The sequence below is a fragment of the Bos grunniens genome, chromosome 18 (genome assembly GCF_055505025.1).
Source record: "Bos grunniens cultivar Pamir isolate PY7600 chromosome 18, Bosgru_T2T1.0, whole genome shotgun sequence".
Classification (NCBI taxonomy): domain Eukaryota; kingdom Metazoa; phylum Chordata; class Mammalia; order Artiodactyla; family Bovidae; genus Bos; species Bos grunniens.
The window spans coordinates 50,399,945-50,418,395 of NC_141182.1; the positions used below are offsets into that span (position 1 = coordinate 50,399,945).

The window sequence follows — 18,451 nt, forward strand, 5'->3', positions numbered from 1 at the left end:
AGGGGCCGTGGGCTGAGGTCCTTCATGGGAGGAAGCGGGTGGGAGAAGCAGGAAGATAAATAAGAAGGAGGACCACTCTGTGTAACCCATGGTCTACAACATGGATGTACCTCAAAAACACCACACTAAGTGAAAGAATCCAGACACGAAAGAACACACATTGCATGATCCGTTTATATGAAATGTGCAGAATAGCAAATTCATGGAGACAGCAAGCATTTGATTTTGCCAGGGGTTGAGCACAAGGGAAAATGGGGAATGACTACTAAAGGGTACCAGGCTTTCCTCTGGGTGATGAAAATGTTTGAAACTAGATGATGGTGATGGCCAGGATTGTGAATGAACTAAGTGCCACCTTGTTACACACTTGAGATTGGTTAGTTACAAGATATGAACTTCATCTTCATTTTAAACTCTATCTCAGGGACAGAGAGGAGCTGTGTAAAGAGTTTGGGTTCAAGAGCCAGGGACCCAGAGTGTGAATCTCGCTTCTCCACTCATTAGCCAGGTCACCTCAGACTATGCTGGTCATTGCATGGCCTCTGTTTACTCATCTGTACAATGGGCATGATCATTGTACTCACTGCATAGGGCTACTGGAAGGACTCAAGTGAGCTCATGGATGCACAGATCATGGAGCCCAAGGTGTGGACAAAGGGAGGCTGTGGTTATTCTCAAGATGGGAATAGTCACTTGGGTAAGCTCTGGCCTCAGAGGCAGAAATGCCGAGAGATACTGAGGCAAGTTTTCATTCTTTGCCTCATTTATTTAGCCATATATATATATATATATATATATATGTATACATCACTTGTGTAATTCTATTAATAGGTGAAAGGAAGACACCTCCTTGAGTTTAGAAGAGCTGCAGAAGGACAGAAGGAGGTGAGATGCAGATGCGACTTTCCCATGGAGGTGGCATCCATGGAGGGGAGGGATGCTCGCTCAGAGCACAGCCTGTCCAGAGGCAGAAAGACAGGGAGAGAGTTCAGGAGCCACTCTCTCCAAAGGTGGGGACACACGTGACCCTGGTATCCTTAATCACCTTCCCTTAGCCTCTTTGACGGGGCAGGAACTGGATCCGATAGTTTGGGGGCACGTTGCCCACTCCACTCTCCTGGGGAGTAAGGTCGATGTCCTCAGGGGCCACGGGGCTGGCCACGGAGAAGTTCTGGAGGATGGTGGTGAAGAAGAGGAATAATTCGATGCGGGCAATGCCTTCACCAAGACAGATACGCTTCCCTGTGAGGACAGAACAGAGGTTCACAATGTGGACACAAGGCACAGAATCTCGGATCACAGTGTACATCGGGAGCAGATACACATACTTTGCCTTGTCACACCCCAAAGCCCAGACACCTGTGTTCATTGCAACAAAGTTGTGTGGGATTAGCCTTTAACCTGTAGTCACGGTAGACTCTTAAGGGATTTCAAAACTCTCTGAAAGCCAGTGACAACTGTGAGGTGAATGTACCTTGCTCATTTTTCTGGGACAGAGTTTGTAAGCTTCTGTTCAATTTCCAGAGAGTTCTGTGGCTCCAGAGAATGGAAGGATGCTTGACTGTATGTGTGTGTTCATCTGCCTGCACATACAGACTGGTGCATATTTCTGACAATATTTTTCATGTCTGTCATACCTAATATGGGAAGAATGGTACCTATCTAGTAGGGCTCTTTTGAAGATAAAGAAGTTAGTGTTTTCTAAAATTTTTAGAGGACCTGACCAGTTCAGTTCAGTTCAGTTCAGTCGCTCAGTCGTGTCCAGCTCTTTGCAACCCATAGACTGCAGCACGCCAGGCCTCCCTGTCCATCACCAAGTCCCGGAGTTTACCCAAACTCATGTCCATCGAGTCGGTGATGCAATCCAACCATCTCATCTTCTGTCATCCCCTTCTCCTCCCACCTTCAATCTTTCCCAGCATCAGGGTCTTTTCATATTAGTCAGTTCTTCTCATCATGTGGCCAAAGTATTGGAACTTCAGCTTCAGCATCACTCCTTCCAATGAATATTCAGGACTGATCTCCTTTAGGATGGACTGTTACTAAAGGCAAATGTAGTGAGTACCTGCGTTGGTTTCTGGGTGTGTGTAGTGGGGAGTTTGTATGCCAGGTGTGTCTCTGGCCCTATGTATATTTACATGTCTCTGTGTTTTCTCCTTATCTCAGCCTGGGAGCCATGGGCTCCAGGAGTTCTAAAAAAAAAAAAAGTATGTAACATTGTGTGCAGGACTGATGGTCATGGGATGTGAGTGGACAGCTTCCACGAGATTCTCAGAGGGATATGGATCCCCCCCACCACAGTTCTAAACCATGAACTTGGAGGGAAGTGAGAACGGAAGGAGCCAGAAGAAAGGCTGAGACCCTGACAGCCTCTCTCTTTTTAAAAAAATTTAATTTGATTTGATTTTTTTTGGCTGCACCGAGCGGCCTTTGAGAACCTCAGTTCCCTGACCAATGATCGAACCTTTAGTCCCTGCTGTGGAAGCCCAGAGTCAACCCCTGGATGACCAAGGAATTCCCCCTCAAGTCTTCCAAGTGGTTAGACTTTATGCCCATTGGAGGTAACTGGAGAAGGGTCTACATCTTCTAGGCTCATTTAGAAATTAAGACACAGGAGCATAACAATACTCAGAGTGGTGCTCCCAGCTGATTCTTCTCCTGTAACTGGTTCTGCAACAACGCTCTTCCAAGAACAGTCTGACTCCTGCTCCCTCCAACCCACTCCTTCCCATTACTCAGGCTCTGCAACTGGACACCCTCTGGCTCTTTCTCTCTGCCCATGGCCGTCTGCCTCAGTCTTTTTCTCTGTCTATACCTTCTGCCAGGCACTGTATTTTTCTTTTTCTCTTCCCTGTTCCGCCTTCTTGAATCTTATGTAACTCCCTTTCTCTGTCTATTTGAGTCTGATTCTCCCTTCAGTGCCCTTGGTTTTTTCAGTCTCCCTGCACAATCTCTCCTTTCCTCTCCTTCAGTGTTTCTTCCTCGCTGCTTATGTCACTCTCTTTTCCTCTCTCTGTCTTACTCTTTCTCAGCCTCTTCTTTCTCCACCTCCCTCTATTACCTCATATTCACTCTAAGTCTCTTTCTAGTGTTATCTCTCCTGTCTTTCTCTGTCTCTCTCTCTCTGTTTCTCACTCACTCTATCTTTATCTGTCTGTCTGTCTCTGTTTTTGTTTGCCACATCTCTGCCTCTCTTAAAACTTAGGACAAGACTGTTTAATGGAGAAACTGACCCTCACCCACCGCCCAGACCCCACAGGTCCCCTGGCTCTCACTGAAGAAGAACTAAGGAGGGAGGGGCCACCCCTGCTGATCCAGTGGACAAGACTCCAAGCTCCCAATGCAAGGTAACTAGTTCGATCCCTGGTCGGGGAACTAGTAATAAGATTCCCACATACCGCAATCGAGCCTGTGCAGCAACTACTGAGTCCACATGCTCTAGAGCCCCTGCAACACAACACCCAGCGCAGCCAAAAATTTAGAAAGAAATGAGAGAGGAAGCCATTGCACTGGGCAGAGCTAGAGGCCCTGAGTCACTGGAGTCACCGGTGCGATTCAAAACTAGGGACTTGATGCTGGGGTCCACCTTCCTCCCCAAGGAGGAGAATCTGGGCATTGGGATTTCCTCTGGTTGGGGTCAAAGAGCAGAGAATAGGGAGAGAGTGAAATCAAAGCAGGTCAAGACCCTCCCTGGCTCCCTAGTTCCAGCAGAACAAATTCAGTCTTCCAGTCTTCAAGGCCCCACCCAGCTGAGCTCTTCACCCTTCTTGTTCAGTTGCTAAGTCGTGTCCAGCTCTTTGCGACCCTACAGACTGCAGCATGCCAGGCTTCCCTATCCTTTACCATCACTGAGAGTTTGCTCAAACTCATGTCCATTGAGTCAGTGATACTATCCAACCATCTCATCCTCTGTCGCCCTCCTCTCCTCCTGCCTTCAGTCTTTCCCAACATCGGGGTCTTTTCAAATAAGTCAGTTCTTCTCATCAGGTGGCCAAAGTATTGGAGCTTCAGCTTCAGCATCAGCCCTTCCAATGAATATTCAGGGTTGATTTCCTTTAGGATTGACTGGTTTGATCTACTTGCAGTCCAAGGGACTCTCAAGAGTCTTCTCTAGCATCAGAATTCAAAAGCATCCATTCTTCAGTGTTCAGCCTTCTTTATGGTCCATCTCTCACATCCATACATGACTAATGAAAAACCATAGCTTTGACTATATGGATCTTTGTCTGCAAAGTGACGTCTCTTATTTTTAATACACCGTCTAGGTTTGTCATGGCTTTTCTTCCAAGGAGCAAGCATCTTTTAATTTCATGGCTGCAATCATCATCTGCAGTGATTTTGGAGCCCAAGAAAATGAAATCTACCAGTTTCCACTTTCTCTCCATCTATTTGCCATGAAGTGATAGGACTGGATGCCATGATCTTCATATTTTAAATGTTCTTTCACCCTCATCAAGTGGCTCTTTAGTTCCTCTTCACTTATCTCTTCTTTGCCCTTCTCTTCTGTAACCCACATCCCAGTCTTCCTGAGTTCTTTTTCAGATGAGCCATGCCATCTCCACCTTCAGGCTCTGCCCTTGCTTCTCCCTCTGAGAGAACATGCCTTCCAGTGGCTGGTTGATACTCCCACATGATGTCATAGCTTAGAAGACACTGTTTAGGGTAAGCTTTTCCTCACAGACCCACCAGGAGTAGTCAGTATTCCCTATTTGATGTTCCCCAAACCCCCATTACAGCAGTTATCATAATTACGATTCGTTACATGAATAAGAGTTGACCTCTGAGCACTTACTTTAGTCAAGGAGTTCTAAGCCCACTGCAACATTTATTCATTTAATTATAGATTTTTCTGTAACCTTATGACCCATGCTTATCTCCTTTGTTGGACTGTAAACTTCCTGGGGCAGGAACTGTGTCTCTTCATGACTTGTCTGATGCGTTATCTTCAACCTCTGATAAAATGTTCCGTTCATAGTGGTGCTCAACAGATTTGATGCCTGTGTGTAGAGAGGTGTAATTGTGTCCCTTACAGAGCTGTGCCTTTGGGATGTGATCTTGGTTCTCAAGCCCCCTCTAGTGTTGGTGTGAAGATGAGATGAGTTAATACAGGTAAAGCAACTGGCACAAAGAAACTGCTCAATGAACAAAGACCTCTCTTGGATTGTCTTCAAGAGGTCACGGCACCTGCAGTCTGGAATGCAGGCCCAGCTTACCTATGGAGAAGGGCATAAAAGCATCATTTTTCTTCACTACCCCGTTGGCATCCAGAAAGTGGTCAGGGTTGAAGTCATTTGGTTTCTCAAAGTAACACGATTCATGGAGAGCAGAGCTCAGGACGGGATAGACTTCTGTGCCCTGAGGGAGGGTCACAAGATTGAAAGATATCGCCATTTCCTCCCCAACCCACCCCTACACATAATGAACCAAGGGTGAGTGATAAAACCAAAAAGAGGTCAATGTTGGCAGATGAAGGAGAACCCAGGAGACCCACACAAGGTAGAGATGGGAGCCCAGTGAGGTGTTATACCTTGGGAAGGATGTACCCTCGGAAATGAGTGTCTTTAGTGACCATGTGGGGCACACCAATGGGGATGAGGTCCGCAAATCTCTGAATCTCATGGATGACTGCGTCCGTGTATGGCATTTGGGCTCTGTCATCCAGGGCTGGAGGGCGATATGAGCCAATCACCTGGTCAATCTCCTTTTGGATTCTCTCTGCACAGAAGAATGGGACCAGTGAACCTCATTTATATTCCTATGTTGGAACACAGTTCAGTGTTCTATGAACATTGGTCTGTTCATTTCCAGGCCAATGAGCCCAGAAAACATATAGGAAATGGTTAGGTCATTGGCACCCCTCTGAGTAACCAGCTTGGGGTAGGAGGAGCAATGGGAAAACTACAAGAATTTTCACTCTTTAATATCTAATGAATATTATGGATTTTCTCCCAACATACACAAGCAAACACACACACGTGAACCCCAGTTTTGCTCAGAATTTCAGACTAAAAACCCAAAGCTATGAACCTATCAAAGTTCCTCCTCTAAGATGAGTAGAAAATGAACTAATATTTATTGTGTGTATATTATAGATGAGGCACTGTACTAGGTCCTCAGGAATATAATTGTAAAACACATCAGTGGATTAACCCATGAACAACTGGATAAATAAATAAATACATCAAGCAGTAGATCAATTCATGAATGGAAAGACTGGTAAATGGAAGAATGCTAATGAATGGATGTATTATTAACTTATCAAAGATTAATTTATTACTAAATGATCCATAGACAAATAAATAAATGAACTTGATGAACCAATAACTCATATGAGTGGTTGGATGGCTAAATTTATGGAAGAACATTGTGAATGAATACATTTAAAGGAACAGGTAAACAGAGGAATAAGTGGGTGGTTGGATGGACTGAATGATAGATGTATAAATCAAGGTGAATAAATGAGTGAATTATTAAATAAATAAATGAAAAGATAGATGGATGAAGGATGAAGTGAAAAACAAGCGATGGAAGGATTAAGGTAGGTAACCTAGTTTTAGAAAAACAGATGGATGGATGAATGAATGAAGGAACAGATGAATCAGCGACAAACAGTTCATTCAATGAATTGCTATTTCAAATGATCAACAGATGAATCAGTTTGTCCAAATAAAGCATGGATATATATATATCCTAGATGAGTCATAGATGAAAGAATCTGAGTGCACAGGTTGATTGATGAGTTGAAAGGACAGATGGATAAATGATGGGTCAATCTTTAAATGATAGGAAAAACAGTGGGAAAACAGATTGACAGATTTTTTTTTTTTTTGGTGATGCTGCACTACTTGCCAAATCTTAGTTTCCTGACCAGGGATTGAACCCAGGGCCATGGTAGTGAAAGCACTGAGTCCTAACCACTGCACCTCCAGGGAACTCCCCAAATTGACAGATTCTTCATTAATCCTTCTACCAACAGGGCTGGCTTAGTTGGGTAGATCATTCAAGACCTGCACTGCTCGGGGGACTTCCCTGGTGGTCCAGTGGTTAAGACTGCACACTGCCACAGCATGAGGTGCGAATTCCATCCCTGGTCAGGGGCCAAGTGAAAAACAAAAACCAAAACAACCCTCAGGGCTCCTGGTATAAGAGGGGGATGCTGCCTCTCTCATTCACCAAAGACCTCTAGCCCCATTTCTGTACCTGCAAAGGGGTCAGAACCCCCTCCCCAGTGTCTGCCCCCAGCTCGCCCACCTGTGATGTGGGGGTATTTGAGCATGAGCAGGAACCCATAGCGGAGCGTGGTGCTGGTTGTCTCCGTGCCAGCAAAGAAGAGAGACAGAACAGACATGATGAGGTTCTGATGATCGAACTGGCTTTGGGGGTTGGACTTATCCTGAAACCAGATGGGTGGGGTTCACATCAGGGGAGGCCGGGGGCCCTGCTGTCCACCCCTCTTCTCTCCGGGTCCCTCCACCTGGTTCTGGGTCTCACACCGTCTGGCCCTTCCCCCTTTCCTCTATGCTCTGTGTGTCCCACCATCTCTCTATCTCGGTCTCAATCACTCTTCGCTCTGTCTTGCTCTGTTTCAATCATCTTGCATCTCTTTGGTGTGTTTGTCCCCCTTCCTCTCCCAGTCTCTTTCTGCCTCTGTGACTTTTTCACCAGCTGCTGTAGTTTTCCCCCTTGTCCTGTATTTCCCGTACCTCTGTCTCCTCACTACCATCTCCCCGCTCTTTCCTCTCTCCCTCTGCTCCCTTCCGAATCTCCCCTTCCCTCTCCCTCCCGCCACTGCTCTACTCCTTTCCCGTCCCTTCTCACTCTGCATCTTTTCTCCTCCCTTCCACCCCCATTGCCTCTCCCAAATCCCACTTTTTCCATGCGGAGCAGGTAGCAGTCAATGAAATCCCGGGGGGCGTTGGGGTCGAGGGTCTCACGGTGCTGCTCCACACTGCGGCCAATGAAGACGTTGATTTCCTGCAGGTTTTTGTAGATTTGCCTGTGTGAGCCAGGAAAGTACTTCAAGAAGCTGGAGTAGAGCTCGAACAGCTGCAGGAGAGAAGGGGCTGTGAGGCCCTTGCCGGGTTGAGCTAGCCAGTCACAGGGAGGGACAGCCCTTCTGGCCCCCAGTACCTTCACAAGGATCTCTGTTTTCCTGTCTCTCTCTCCATCTCTCTCTGCCTCTCTGGGGTATCTTGGTCTCCCTGTCTCTGTCTCTCTCTCCACCTCTCAGCCTCTGTCTCCCTCTGGCTCTTACTCTGTATCTGAGCCCCTCACTCACTGCTTCTGTGTCTCCTTTGTGTAAGAGATCACATTTTTCTCTTTCTGCATCCTTCCCCCTCTCCTTGTGTCTTCTTGTTAGTCTCTCACCCACCTGTCTCTCTCTTTTCCACCTCTCCTCATCTCCATGGGTCTCCTGCTCATCCACCCTCTGGCCTGTCCCTGCCTACCCCAGCCATTTTATCTGTTCTGCTCAAACCTCTCTCTGTCTCTTTCCACCTGTTGCATCATCCTTGCTGTGTCAGGCGTTGATATCATGATGCTTACACAGAATGAAGCTGCTGACTATTTGGGAGCATATGTCTATTGCTTTGCCTAACGAGAAATGTAACATCTAACTTGTTGCCAACAATTGCAAAAAATGCAGGATAGTATAAATTATAATGTGGAATTCCTCCTTCACCTATCCTTCTAGAGATAACATAGTTAACTGTTCGGCAGATCTCCTTTCAGACTTTTCCCCTCTCTGTGGTTCTCTGTGAGAGGAGAAAATTGAAACCCCATGTTGGACTTGTGCAAGTACTCATCTGAAGCTCCTTCCAGATTTTCCAGGCCTGACTCTCCACTAGGAGGTCATGGGAATTTGTATTTTTGATATTCGTTCCTGTGACTCTGACCTGCACTTTTGGTTGAGAACAACAGCCAGGCAGACTTTTCTGAAGTTTCGCTTTTTAACTTAACATACAATAGGGGTGGGGCTTCCCTGGTGGCCCAGAAGGTAAAGAATCTGCCTACAATCTGTCTGGGTTAGATCCCTGGGTCGGGAAGATCCCCTGGAGGAGGAAACGCAACCCCTTCCAGCATTCATGCCTGGAGAACTGCACGGACAGAGGAGCCTGGCAGGCTACAGTCCTTGCGATCACAGAGTCAGACACGACTGAGGTACTAACACTTTCACTTTTCACAATAGGGGTATTTCTAGGTTAATTGGGAAAGACAAACTTTATCATTTTGTTTTAAAAGAGGAGCATGTTCATGTGTGTGTCTTTGATTCCTCTTTCTGTTTCTCCCTCCTCCATTACTCCCTTTTCTTCCTCTTACTCTCTCAGTTCTTGTCTCACCATCTCTCCCTTCCCCCAGGTCTCTGTGTCCCTGTCTCTCTCTCTCTCTCTATGTGTTGTCTTTGCCCCTCTTCTGGCTGGAAGCTGCATTTCCGGTTCACAAAAGCAAATCACCCCTCTCCCCTGCCTGGATGTCCACTTGAGCTCTGCCCTCTCAGACCTGGCTGGACAGGGAGCTGATGAGCACGAAAGATTGGAATAACAACTCCAGCAGCCTCAGGAACTCAGGATCTCTGTAATCAAAGCGTTTTCCAAAGACAATGGAGCAGATGATGTTGGCGGTGATGGAGTGGAAGTAGAAGACAGGATCCTGGAGGGCTCCTAGAGGGAAAGGAGTGGGTGACAGGGCACAGACTCAAATGCCTGGGGAGCTGTCTCTGTGTGACTCTCCTCTGTCACTCAGTCACAATGAATAAAGGGAAACACACACACACACACACACACACACACACACACACACACACACACATCATAACAGCCAACACTCGCTAGCCTGGAAGTTGTGCCAGGCCCTATTCTAAGCACTTCACGTATTATTGTATTAAATTCTCATCTCAGTCCTGTGAAGAAGGTGCAGAGCAGGTGTTCAATCAATTGCATGTGCCATTTACAAAGCTCTGTTCTCCTGGTTCCTTAACTGTCCACCCTGCACCCCACCCCCTGCCATCTTTTTTGTCCACCTCTAGAGTTCTCTGGTCTTTTAGGAACTGTTCTGCACTTGATTGTTGATGTTTAGATGTGCCAAGCTCACCCCAGTCAGAGGGAGGGTGGGCTGTGCACCCAGGAGTGTCAGGTCAGTGCAGTCTCTTTCCCTGGGTCTCGCCTGGCCATCATCTCTTGTTCCCTTGCACACCCTTTCCTGAGCCTGTCTGTCTCTCTCTAACCTTCGTGCCTCAGTTTCTCTCTGCCGTTGCTCCTTCCTGCCTCTCTGAGTCTCTTCTCTTTTTGGCTCAGTCCCTCCATCTCTCTCTTTCTTCCTCTCTGTGTCTCCATCTGAATCCCTCTGTCTCCTCTGGTCTCCCTTCTGAGTCCCTCCGTCCTTATACCTCTATAGCTCCCTGTGGCTCTGCCTCTTCTTCCCAAACTCTCCATTTATGTCTCAAAATCTCTTAAGAAAGCATCTTGTCACCTCTATATCTCAGACACACGTTTCTGAGGAATCCTAAACCCACCGGAAGTGCCCACCTGACTTCCTAAGAGCAGAAAACCCTGACTGCCCCTCTTGCTCACTGCCAGTTGTTCACCCAAAGAAAGGAAAACACAGTTTGTCCTTTAAAAAAAAAAAAAATCTGTAGTTTTCTCTTTTTCTCTCTTTACTTTCTTTTTACTGAAGTCACATTTTGGCCCTTGACAGATACAATCAGACCATGAACTGGTTCCCTTGAACACAGGCAATTAACGTGCTATTTACTGTCTGAGTCGTCTTCGAGTTCCTCTTGACACTACACTTCCGTATCTCTCCTGCCCCTGCATTTCTCACCTACCCACCTCTGCCCCTTCTCTCTGCCCCTCTCTCTGTCCCTGCTCCTCTGACCGTCTCCCAAGCTCTGTCTCTTCTCTGTCTCTACATCTCTCTCTCTACCCAACTATACCCTCTGTCTTTGGGCTACAGTCCTCTCGCAGCTTCCCGTGTTTCTCTCCTGCCCACCCCCGCCCCAGGGCTCACCCTGGGATTTCCGAAGCTCCTCCACCAGACACTGAGCCTCCTCCTGAATCCGCTCCTCCACGCCCCGCTTTCCCATCCCGAAGTCCCTCATGGTGGCCAGAGAGAATCGCCGAAGGGCCTTCCAACGTTCCCCATTGGCAAAGACAACACCTGGGGTTTAGGAGAGGCTTGGGTTGCAGAGGAATTTTCAAGGAGACTCTGGGTCCCGCTCCACCCTTTCCCTTCCCTTCCCAGCCTCATGCACCCCAATCCCCATCCTCCATCCCCTGTCCCTTCCCAGTGGCCCTGAGGTCCTTACCGTATCCCTGGAAAATTGGGTCAACAACGGCGATCTTCGCTCGGCCAGAGAAGACCTCGGCCTGGTCCACCAGGGCCTCCCGAATGGCCTCTGTCCCGCATATTATGACCACTGGCCTTGGCCCCAGGTACACCGTGAAGACATCCCCATATTTCTGTTGGAACTGCCAAGCACACCCACAGCCAGTGTTGCTATTAGTCAGTATGCACCTCTGTCGCCATCTCCAGTTTTAAACCAGTAAAACACTTGTGTGTGTGTGTGTTAGTCAGTTGTTTCTGACTCTTTGTGACCCCATAGACTGTAGCCCACCAGACTTCTCTATCCATGGAATTCTCCAGGCAAGAATACTTGAATGGGTTGCCATGCCCTTCTCCAGGGGATCTTCCCAACCCAGGGATCAAACCTGGGTCTCCTGTATTGCAAGCAAACTCTTTACCATCTGAGCCACCAAGGAAGCCCTAAAACACTTATATATAGATTGGTAATTAAACACTTGCATATAGATTAATAACTAGCCACTGCCCCAAGACCTTACACCCTAGTCTGCCTTTTTGCTTCCCAGAACCCAGCGATTAAAAGATTAACCCATGATCCAGCCCAGTCCACAGTGTTCGGCTTGGTTGGTGTCTTAAGCAGCGTGTGTGTGCTAAGTCACTTCAGTTGTGTCCAACTCTTTATGATCCTATGGACCATAGTCCGCCAGACTCCTCTATCCATAGGATTCTTGAGGCAAGAATACTGGGGTGGGTTGCCATGCTGTCCTCCAGGGGATCTTTCTGACCCAGGGATCGAACCAACGTCTCTTACATCTCCTGCATTGACAAGTGGGTTCTTTACCACTAGCACCACCTGGAAAGCCCCCTAAGAAGCATAGATGGTTAAATATTCCTATTAATAATTTCACCCAAGCCCAGGTGGAGAAGGCAATGGCACCCCACTCCAGTACTCTTGCCTGGAAAATCCCATGGATGGAGGAGCCTGGTGGGCTGCAGTCCATGGGGTCGCTGAGAGTTGGACAGGACTGAGCAACTTCTCTTTCACTTTTCACTTTCATGCATTGGAGAAGGAAATGGCAACCCACTCCAGTGTTCTTGCCTGGAGAATCCCAGGGACGGGGGAGCCTGGTGGGCCGCCGTCTATGGGGTCGCACAGAGTCGGACACGACTGAAGTGACTTAGCAGCAGCAGGTGATATTAGTTGAATCTGGTGAGATCTCCCTGGCATCTCAACTAAAGAATCATCCTTCTTGGAACTTCCCTGGTGGTCCACTGGCTACGACTCCGAGCTCCCAATGCAGGGGCCCATGTTCAATCCCTGCTCAGGGAACTGGATCCCACTAAGCTTTTGCATGCTGCAGTGAAAAGCAGCTAAGACCTAGCACAAGCAAAATAAATAAAATATTTTTTAAAAAACCATCCTTCTTGTGACCCACCTTCAACCCCCATCTGCCTCCTGGCAATTTGCCCAGAGAACCACCCAACCACTTGGGAGGCATGAAGGTAAAGTGATGGCCTTCTGGGGGTTATTACGAAATTTGAAAAAGTCATAACATCAAGTCTTGCCACTGGGCCAACAGCTCAACAGTATTTATTGAAGCTGGAGGCATGTATGCTGAGTAACTCAGCCACTTCATTCCCAGAAACACACTCAACTAAAATGCATACAAGTGCTCAGCAAAATAAAACACAAGGAGATTCATAGATGCCTTATAATAAAATGCTCTGCAACATAGGGAATAAACAACTAGTGATGAATTCATATCGTGGACTACTATGCAACCATGAAAATGAACAAACCACTGCTGCAAGCAACAAGAATGAAACTCACAGATGTAATGTGGAGTGAAAGCAACTAGACCCAGAAGAGTTCCTATGCCATAATTGTATTTATATGAAATTCAGAAACAGATAACAGGAACTTATGGTGTCAGAATAATAGGAGGGTAGTGACTGGAAGGGGGACTGAAGAAGGTTTCTGGGCATGAGCCAAGTTCTTACGTATCTGTACGTCAACTCTATTAGTATCTTCATTTGAGAAAATTCACTGAACTGAGCACTTAGGATTTGTGTACTTTACCCTAAAGGTTAAACTTCAATTACAAATTGACTTACAGAAGAAGAAAGACAAACAGCATATGATACCACTTATATGTGGAATCTAAACTATGACACAGTCAGGGAACTAAGACTCTGCATGCTGCACAACGTGGCCAAAGAAATAATAATTAAATTAAGGTAACAGTGTAAAAAAGAAAGAAAAAGTGACACAAATGAAACAAATATGACACAAATGAACATCCCTAGGAAATAGAAACAGTTGTTGTCGAGGGGGAGGCCATGTGAATGGAGTGGGAGGTGGGGCATAGCAGATGTAAGCTTTTACATATGGAATGGATAGACAATCAAGTCCTATTGTATAGCACAGGGAACTATATTCAATATCCTGAGATAAATCATAATGGAAAAGAAGATTTTTAAAAAGGAATGCATATATATGTGCAACTGAATCACTTTGCTCTACAGCAGAAATCAGCAAAACTTGGTAAATCAACGATACTGCCATTTCAAAAATTGATTTAAAAAGTTGACTTAAAATTATAAAAAGGTTAAGTGTATTGAAAACTCTCTCACAGTGATCTCTGCAAACTTCCTTTCCTGTGTTACCCACAATCCTTTCACTACACACCCCACCCTATCTTGAAACCAGAGCTGTCTGATTAAAAGGTAAATTGATTAATATCCCTAACCTGTGTCAAACCATCTAGCACTCCTACTACCCTGAAAGTAAGACCTGAAGTTTCCCCATAGTGGACAGAGCCCCCATGATGTTGCCCCATTACACCTCTGATATCTCCACCCACACACACACAGATCCTTTGATTGCACAGATCCAGGTTCCCTGTGGCTCCCCAAACATGCTGAGCTTGCTCCTGCTTCTGAGTTTTGGAACTGATACCTGTCGCTCATTGATATCTTCCACAGGCATCTTTCAGGGTGTCTGATCAGCAACAAGGCAAGATGGAGCCTTTCCTTCGCCACTCATTCTAAAGTAGCTTCAAGGAACTCCTGTCACTTTTAAAATATATATATTTATTTTTAATCAGAGGATAATGACTTTACAACATTATGTTGATTTCTGCCATATGTCAACATGAATCAGTCGTAGGTACACCTATGTCCCCTCCCTCTTGAACCTCCTTCCCACCTCCCGCCCCACCCCACTGCTCCAGGTTGTCACAGAGCCCTGGTTTGTAGCTCCCGCCACTCTTGAGAATATCACCTTGCTTTATTTTAATCACAGTTCTTACCAACCTAATATGTCCTTCTCTGTTTGTGTGCCCTAATGCCACACCACCAATGCCCAGAACATTTTCTGGCACACAGAAGGTGCCCAGTAAGTTACCATTGAATGAATGAATAGATTGAGTATTAATGAGCACTTGCTGTATACCAAGCTCTATGCACTGTCTAGTCCTCACAACTCTCTTATGAGGCAGGCATTCTTATCATCACGACCTCATCTTGCTGAAGAGAAGCTAAGATTCAATGAGTAAGAGTTGAATCTGGAACACAAACCCTCATCTGTCTGACTCCAGAGGATTTGGAAATAAATCATGACACCTACTAACCTACGACCTCTTTCTCTCCCTCCCTCCATCTGTCTCTCTCAACCTCTCTCTCGCTCTCCAAAGACGCAATGAGAATGGAGGATCATGGGGAAATTCCCTGGTGGCCCAGTGGTTGGAATTCCAAGCTCCCACTGTAGGGGGTACGAGTTCAATCCCTGGTTGGGGAATTAAGATCCCACATGCCCACATGACAGGACCGGGAAAAAAGAGGATCACGGACACACAGAGGATCCTTGCGAGGACTATAGAAGAGATTTAGGGGGTCTGGAGCTAGCAAAAATTTATGCAAAATATCTGTGAATATTTGTGGGGGAGGGGATCCATCGTGCCTTAAACTCCCGAAGGATTTAGTGATCCCCAAGTTGTCAGGAGACCCAGGAGAAGGGGTTTTGATCCCTGGGTGGGGAAGATCCCCTGGAGTAGAACATGGCAACCCACACCAGTATTCCTGCCTGGAGAATCCCATGGACAGAGCAGCCTGCCAGTCTACAGTCCATGGGGTCACAAAGAGTCGGACACAACTGAGTATGCATGTGATAACAATAAATAAAATAACAAAGTGTTAGGCACTTCCGTCTATGAAGGAGAAGAAAAGGCCTCCATGCTGGACTCGCACATCCCCTCTGTGAAGTCCCAGGGTGTAAGTACGGACCAGTGCCTTCCCTGGGCTGCCCTCACTATCTATTTCTCTAAGGTGAGGGCGACACCTCTTCTGGCCCACGAGGTGCTGTAACCGAGACCTGATGAATTCCCTCCACGATACAAATAAATCCTAGCCACATAGTTCTGAGTGAAGAAACTAAGTCCAGGTGTTTCCACAAAAGTCGTGGTGTTTACCCTTGTGATGAAAATGAAATAATACCCACTTGGGGGCTCCACGTCTGTGATAAAACACTCTCCCTTAAAATCAAAGGGTGGTCCAGTGGTTAAAAATCCAGTTTCCAATGCAGAGGACACAGTTTCGATCCCTGGTCGGGAAACTAAGATTCCACATGCCACAGAGGAACTAAACTGGAGGGCTGCAACTAGAGAGCGCTTGAGCTCTGAGCCTGCACACTCTAGAGCCCATGGGCTACAGCAAGTGAACCTGGCACACCACAACTAGAAGAAGTTTGCACACCACAACAAAGAACCAGCGGAGCTCAGCAACAACAAAAATTAAACAGATGACAAGCCCAAGACTCAGGAGTGTGGTCACTGCAGGGTTGGGGGGAGGGGACAGAGGCACCTGGGGCTGCTGGAAGTTACTGTCAAGTGTTCCCTAAGCCTAACCTGTTGGGATGTGGGCTCACAGGCGTAGATTACATGGTGCATGTGCTCGGTTGCTCGGTCACATCTGACTCCTTGCAGCCCCATGGACTGTAGCCCCTCAGGCTCCTCTGTCCATGGAATTTTCCAGGCAAGACTACTGGAGTGGGTTGCCATTTCCTACTCCAAGGGATATTCCCAACCGAGGATTCGAACCCACTGACAGGCAGATTCTTTACCACTGCACCACCTGGGAAGCCCATGGATTACATTATTAATACATAAATAGATCATCAATCAGGAAATCATGCCTAGAGAGCAGTGATACAGGACCTGGTAAACACTCCAGTGTCAGCTACTCATTGCACATTAATGTTTATGATTAGTAAGAACTTTGGACTTGGCCTCTCGTTCCATTCTCCCTCCCTCCTCCTCTTTGTCTGGCGCTGGCTGGGACTAATCTTTGTCAGCTTTTGTTGCCAGAGGAGAAACCTATTGACAGGTACTACCACCTCTTTTCTCCCTCTCTCCCAAGTCTCTGCCTTGGGAGAAGGGGACAGAGGAGCAGGGATTTCTATACCCCTGGCTCACACCCAGACACCTCTTCATGCCTGCCTACCCTCTCCAGGGACAGTGCCCACACACTTCCATATGAGCAAGGGACACCTCTGACTGCCTGATCCACCACACTTCAGCTCCACATCCCTTCCTCACCGAACTTCCCACAGCCCACCCCTGAGCCTAGAAGGATGCCTCACATCTGCTGGTGAATGATCCCCAAGGACGGAGGCAAGGAGCCACCCTCAGATCCCGCCCACCTGAGTCTCACCCTCAGGAAGGATTTGAGCAGGCCTTTTCTGTCCATCTGCAGAAGGTTCCCCAGGAAGGGCAGAGGACGGGGGCCAGGCGGGAGGCGGCCATGGGCCTTTGGGCGGCCTCTGGCCAGGAGGACCAAGAGTCCGGTGAGCAAAGCAAAGAGAAGGAGCACGCTGAGCTCCATGGCCGAAGTCCCACGGTCTTCCAACCTGCTGGGCTTCTGGCTGAGCCTTTTATACTAAGCCTGCGCCAACACCCAGTTATGTAACACCATCCATTCCCTGGTGTCCTTCGAGAGTCTGAACTCAAAAGAGAAGGAGCACACACTTCCTGCTCTGACAGTCAGCTGACCTTCTCCCCTGATACCTCTACAGCCCTTCCCTAGATGCTGGCAGAGACACCATGGTAGCAATAACAAGGTCCGCATAAGCCTGTTTACTTTGTGGGTATGGAGAGAACTCGTTGTCTCCTTGCTTTAGCTGTGTTAGTGGGTTTGTGTTTACATACTTTGGTACATACCTGCTTGCGTGATTCTTACACATGAAAGAGGGTTTGTATTTATGTGAACATGCCCATGTGTGTTTCTGTACATGAGTGTGAGTGTGCTTACTCATGTGTCTCTGCACGTGTGTGGACTTGTATGTATTTGTGTGGTGTCTCACACCTGAAGGTGTGTCTGTGTTTTCATGGTGGTAGTGGTGGGGTGGGTCCGTGTGTGTGAGTCTGTGTGTATGTGTGTGTGTGTGTCCGCATCAGACAGTCCCTGTCACTACAGGGCTTGCAGACACTCAGCCTTTACCTCTCCAGCCCCGCTTCCTTCACCCTCCCTTCTGTGAGAGCCGTAGATGGGAGAGGCAGGAGAGGAAAAACAATAGGGGGTGAGAGACAGTTCTGGAGTCTTCAGATCTCTGATTGCCCTGAGTTTTCTCCCTGCCTCCTGCTCTGTCTTCACAGTTGCAGAACTTTTTTTCTGTCCCTCGATGATAGTCTATATGTGTGTGTGTGTCTCTCTCTCCTGCTATCTCTCTCTGTCTCTGTGTCTCTGTTTCATTCCTTAAACTCTGAGCTCCAGGAGCACAGAGACTGCGTGCAGTTTGATCAATGCCCACTGAGCTTGCCTGTCTCCAGAATTCCCCTGAGCTTTTGGTAGGCTCCATTCGTATTTACCAAATATGCTAATGATTGTGTCTGTGTCCACTTGTCGTGGCCTGGGTCTGGGTTTCCACCTCTCTCTGTCTCTCCTCTTTAGACGGAGGGTGGCAGTCTCTTTCTTGCAATGTTAGGCAAACTTCTTGAGGAACCAAAACTCTGATCCCAGCAGTTGAGTCAGACTCCTCCAACCCAGTGTCCCTTGATCTCTTGAAGAGATGGGACCTGTACTTTCCTGACCTTGGAGAGAGGCCACCATGAACTTTCCTCAACCCAGGTCCTGGGTTCTGTTGTGCTGTGTGAACTGG

At 47.3% G+C, this 18,451-nt stretch overlaps 1 protein-coding gene across 2 annotated transcripts; it reads right to left on the reverse strand.

Moving 5' to 3' along the window:
* Positions 1–156: 156 nt before the first annotated feature.
* On the reverse strand, positions 157–17,230 carry LOC147353888 (cytochrome P450 2B4-like). 2 transcript variants are annotated; one of them, XM_086352638.1, is made up of 9 exons: positions 17,008–17,226; positions 11,303–11,465; positions 11,005–11,154; positions 9,499–9,659; positions 7,870–8,046; positions 7,252–7,393; positions 5,528–5,715; positions 5,214–5,355; positions 157–1,242 (listed from the first exon to the last, which is right to left on the reverse strand). In XM_086352638.1, exons 1-9 carry the CDS (start codon positions 17,176–17,178, stop codon positions 1,052–1,054), a joined length of 1,485 nt encoding a protein of 494 aa, XP_086208764.1. In that variant the 5' UTR covers positions 17,179–17,226; the 3' UTR covers positions 157–1,051. The 2 variants fall into 2 exon arrangements, with proteins under 2 accessions (XP_086208764.1, XP_086208765.1); XM_086352639.1 differs by lacking the exon at positions 5,214–5,355 and having other exon boundaries at positions 17,008–17,230.
* Positions 17,231–18,451: the final 1,221 nt, after the last annotated feature.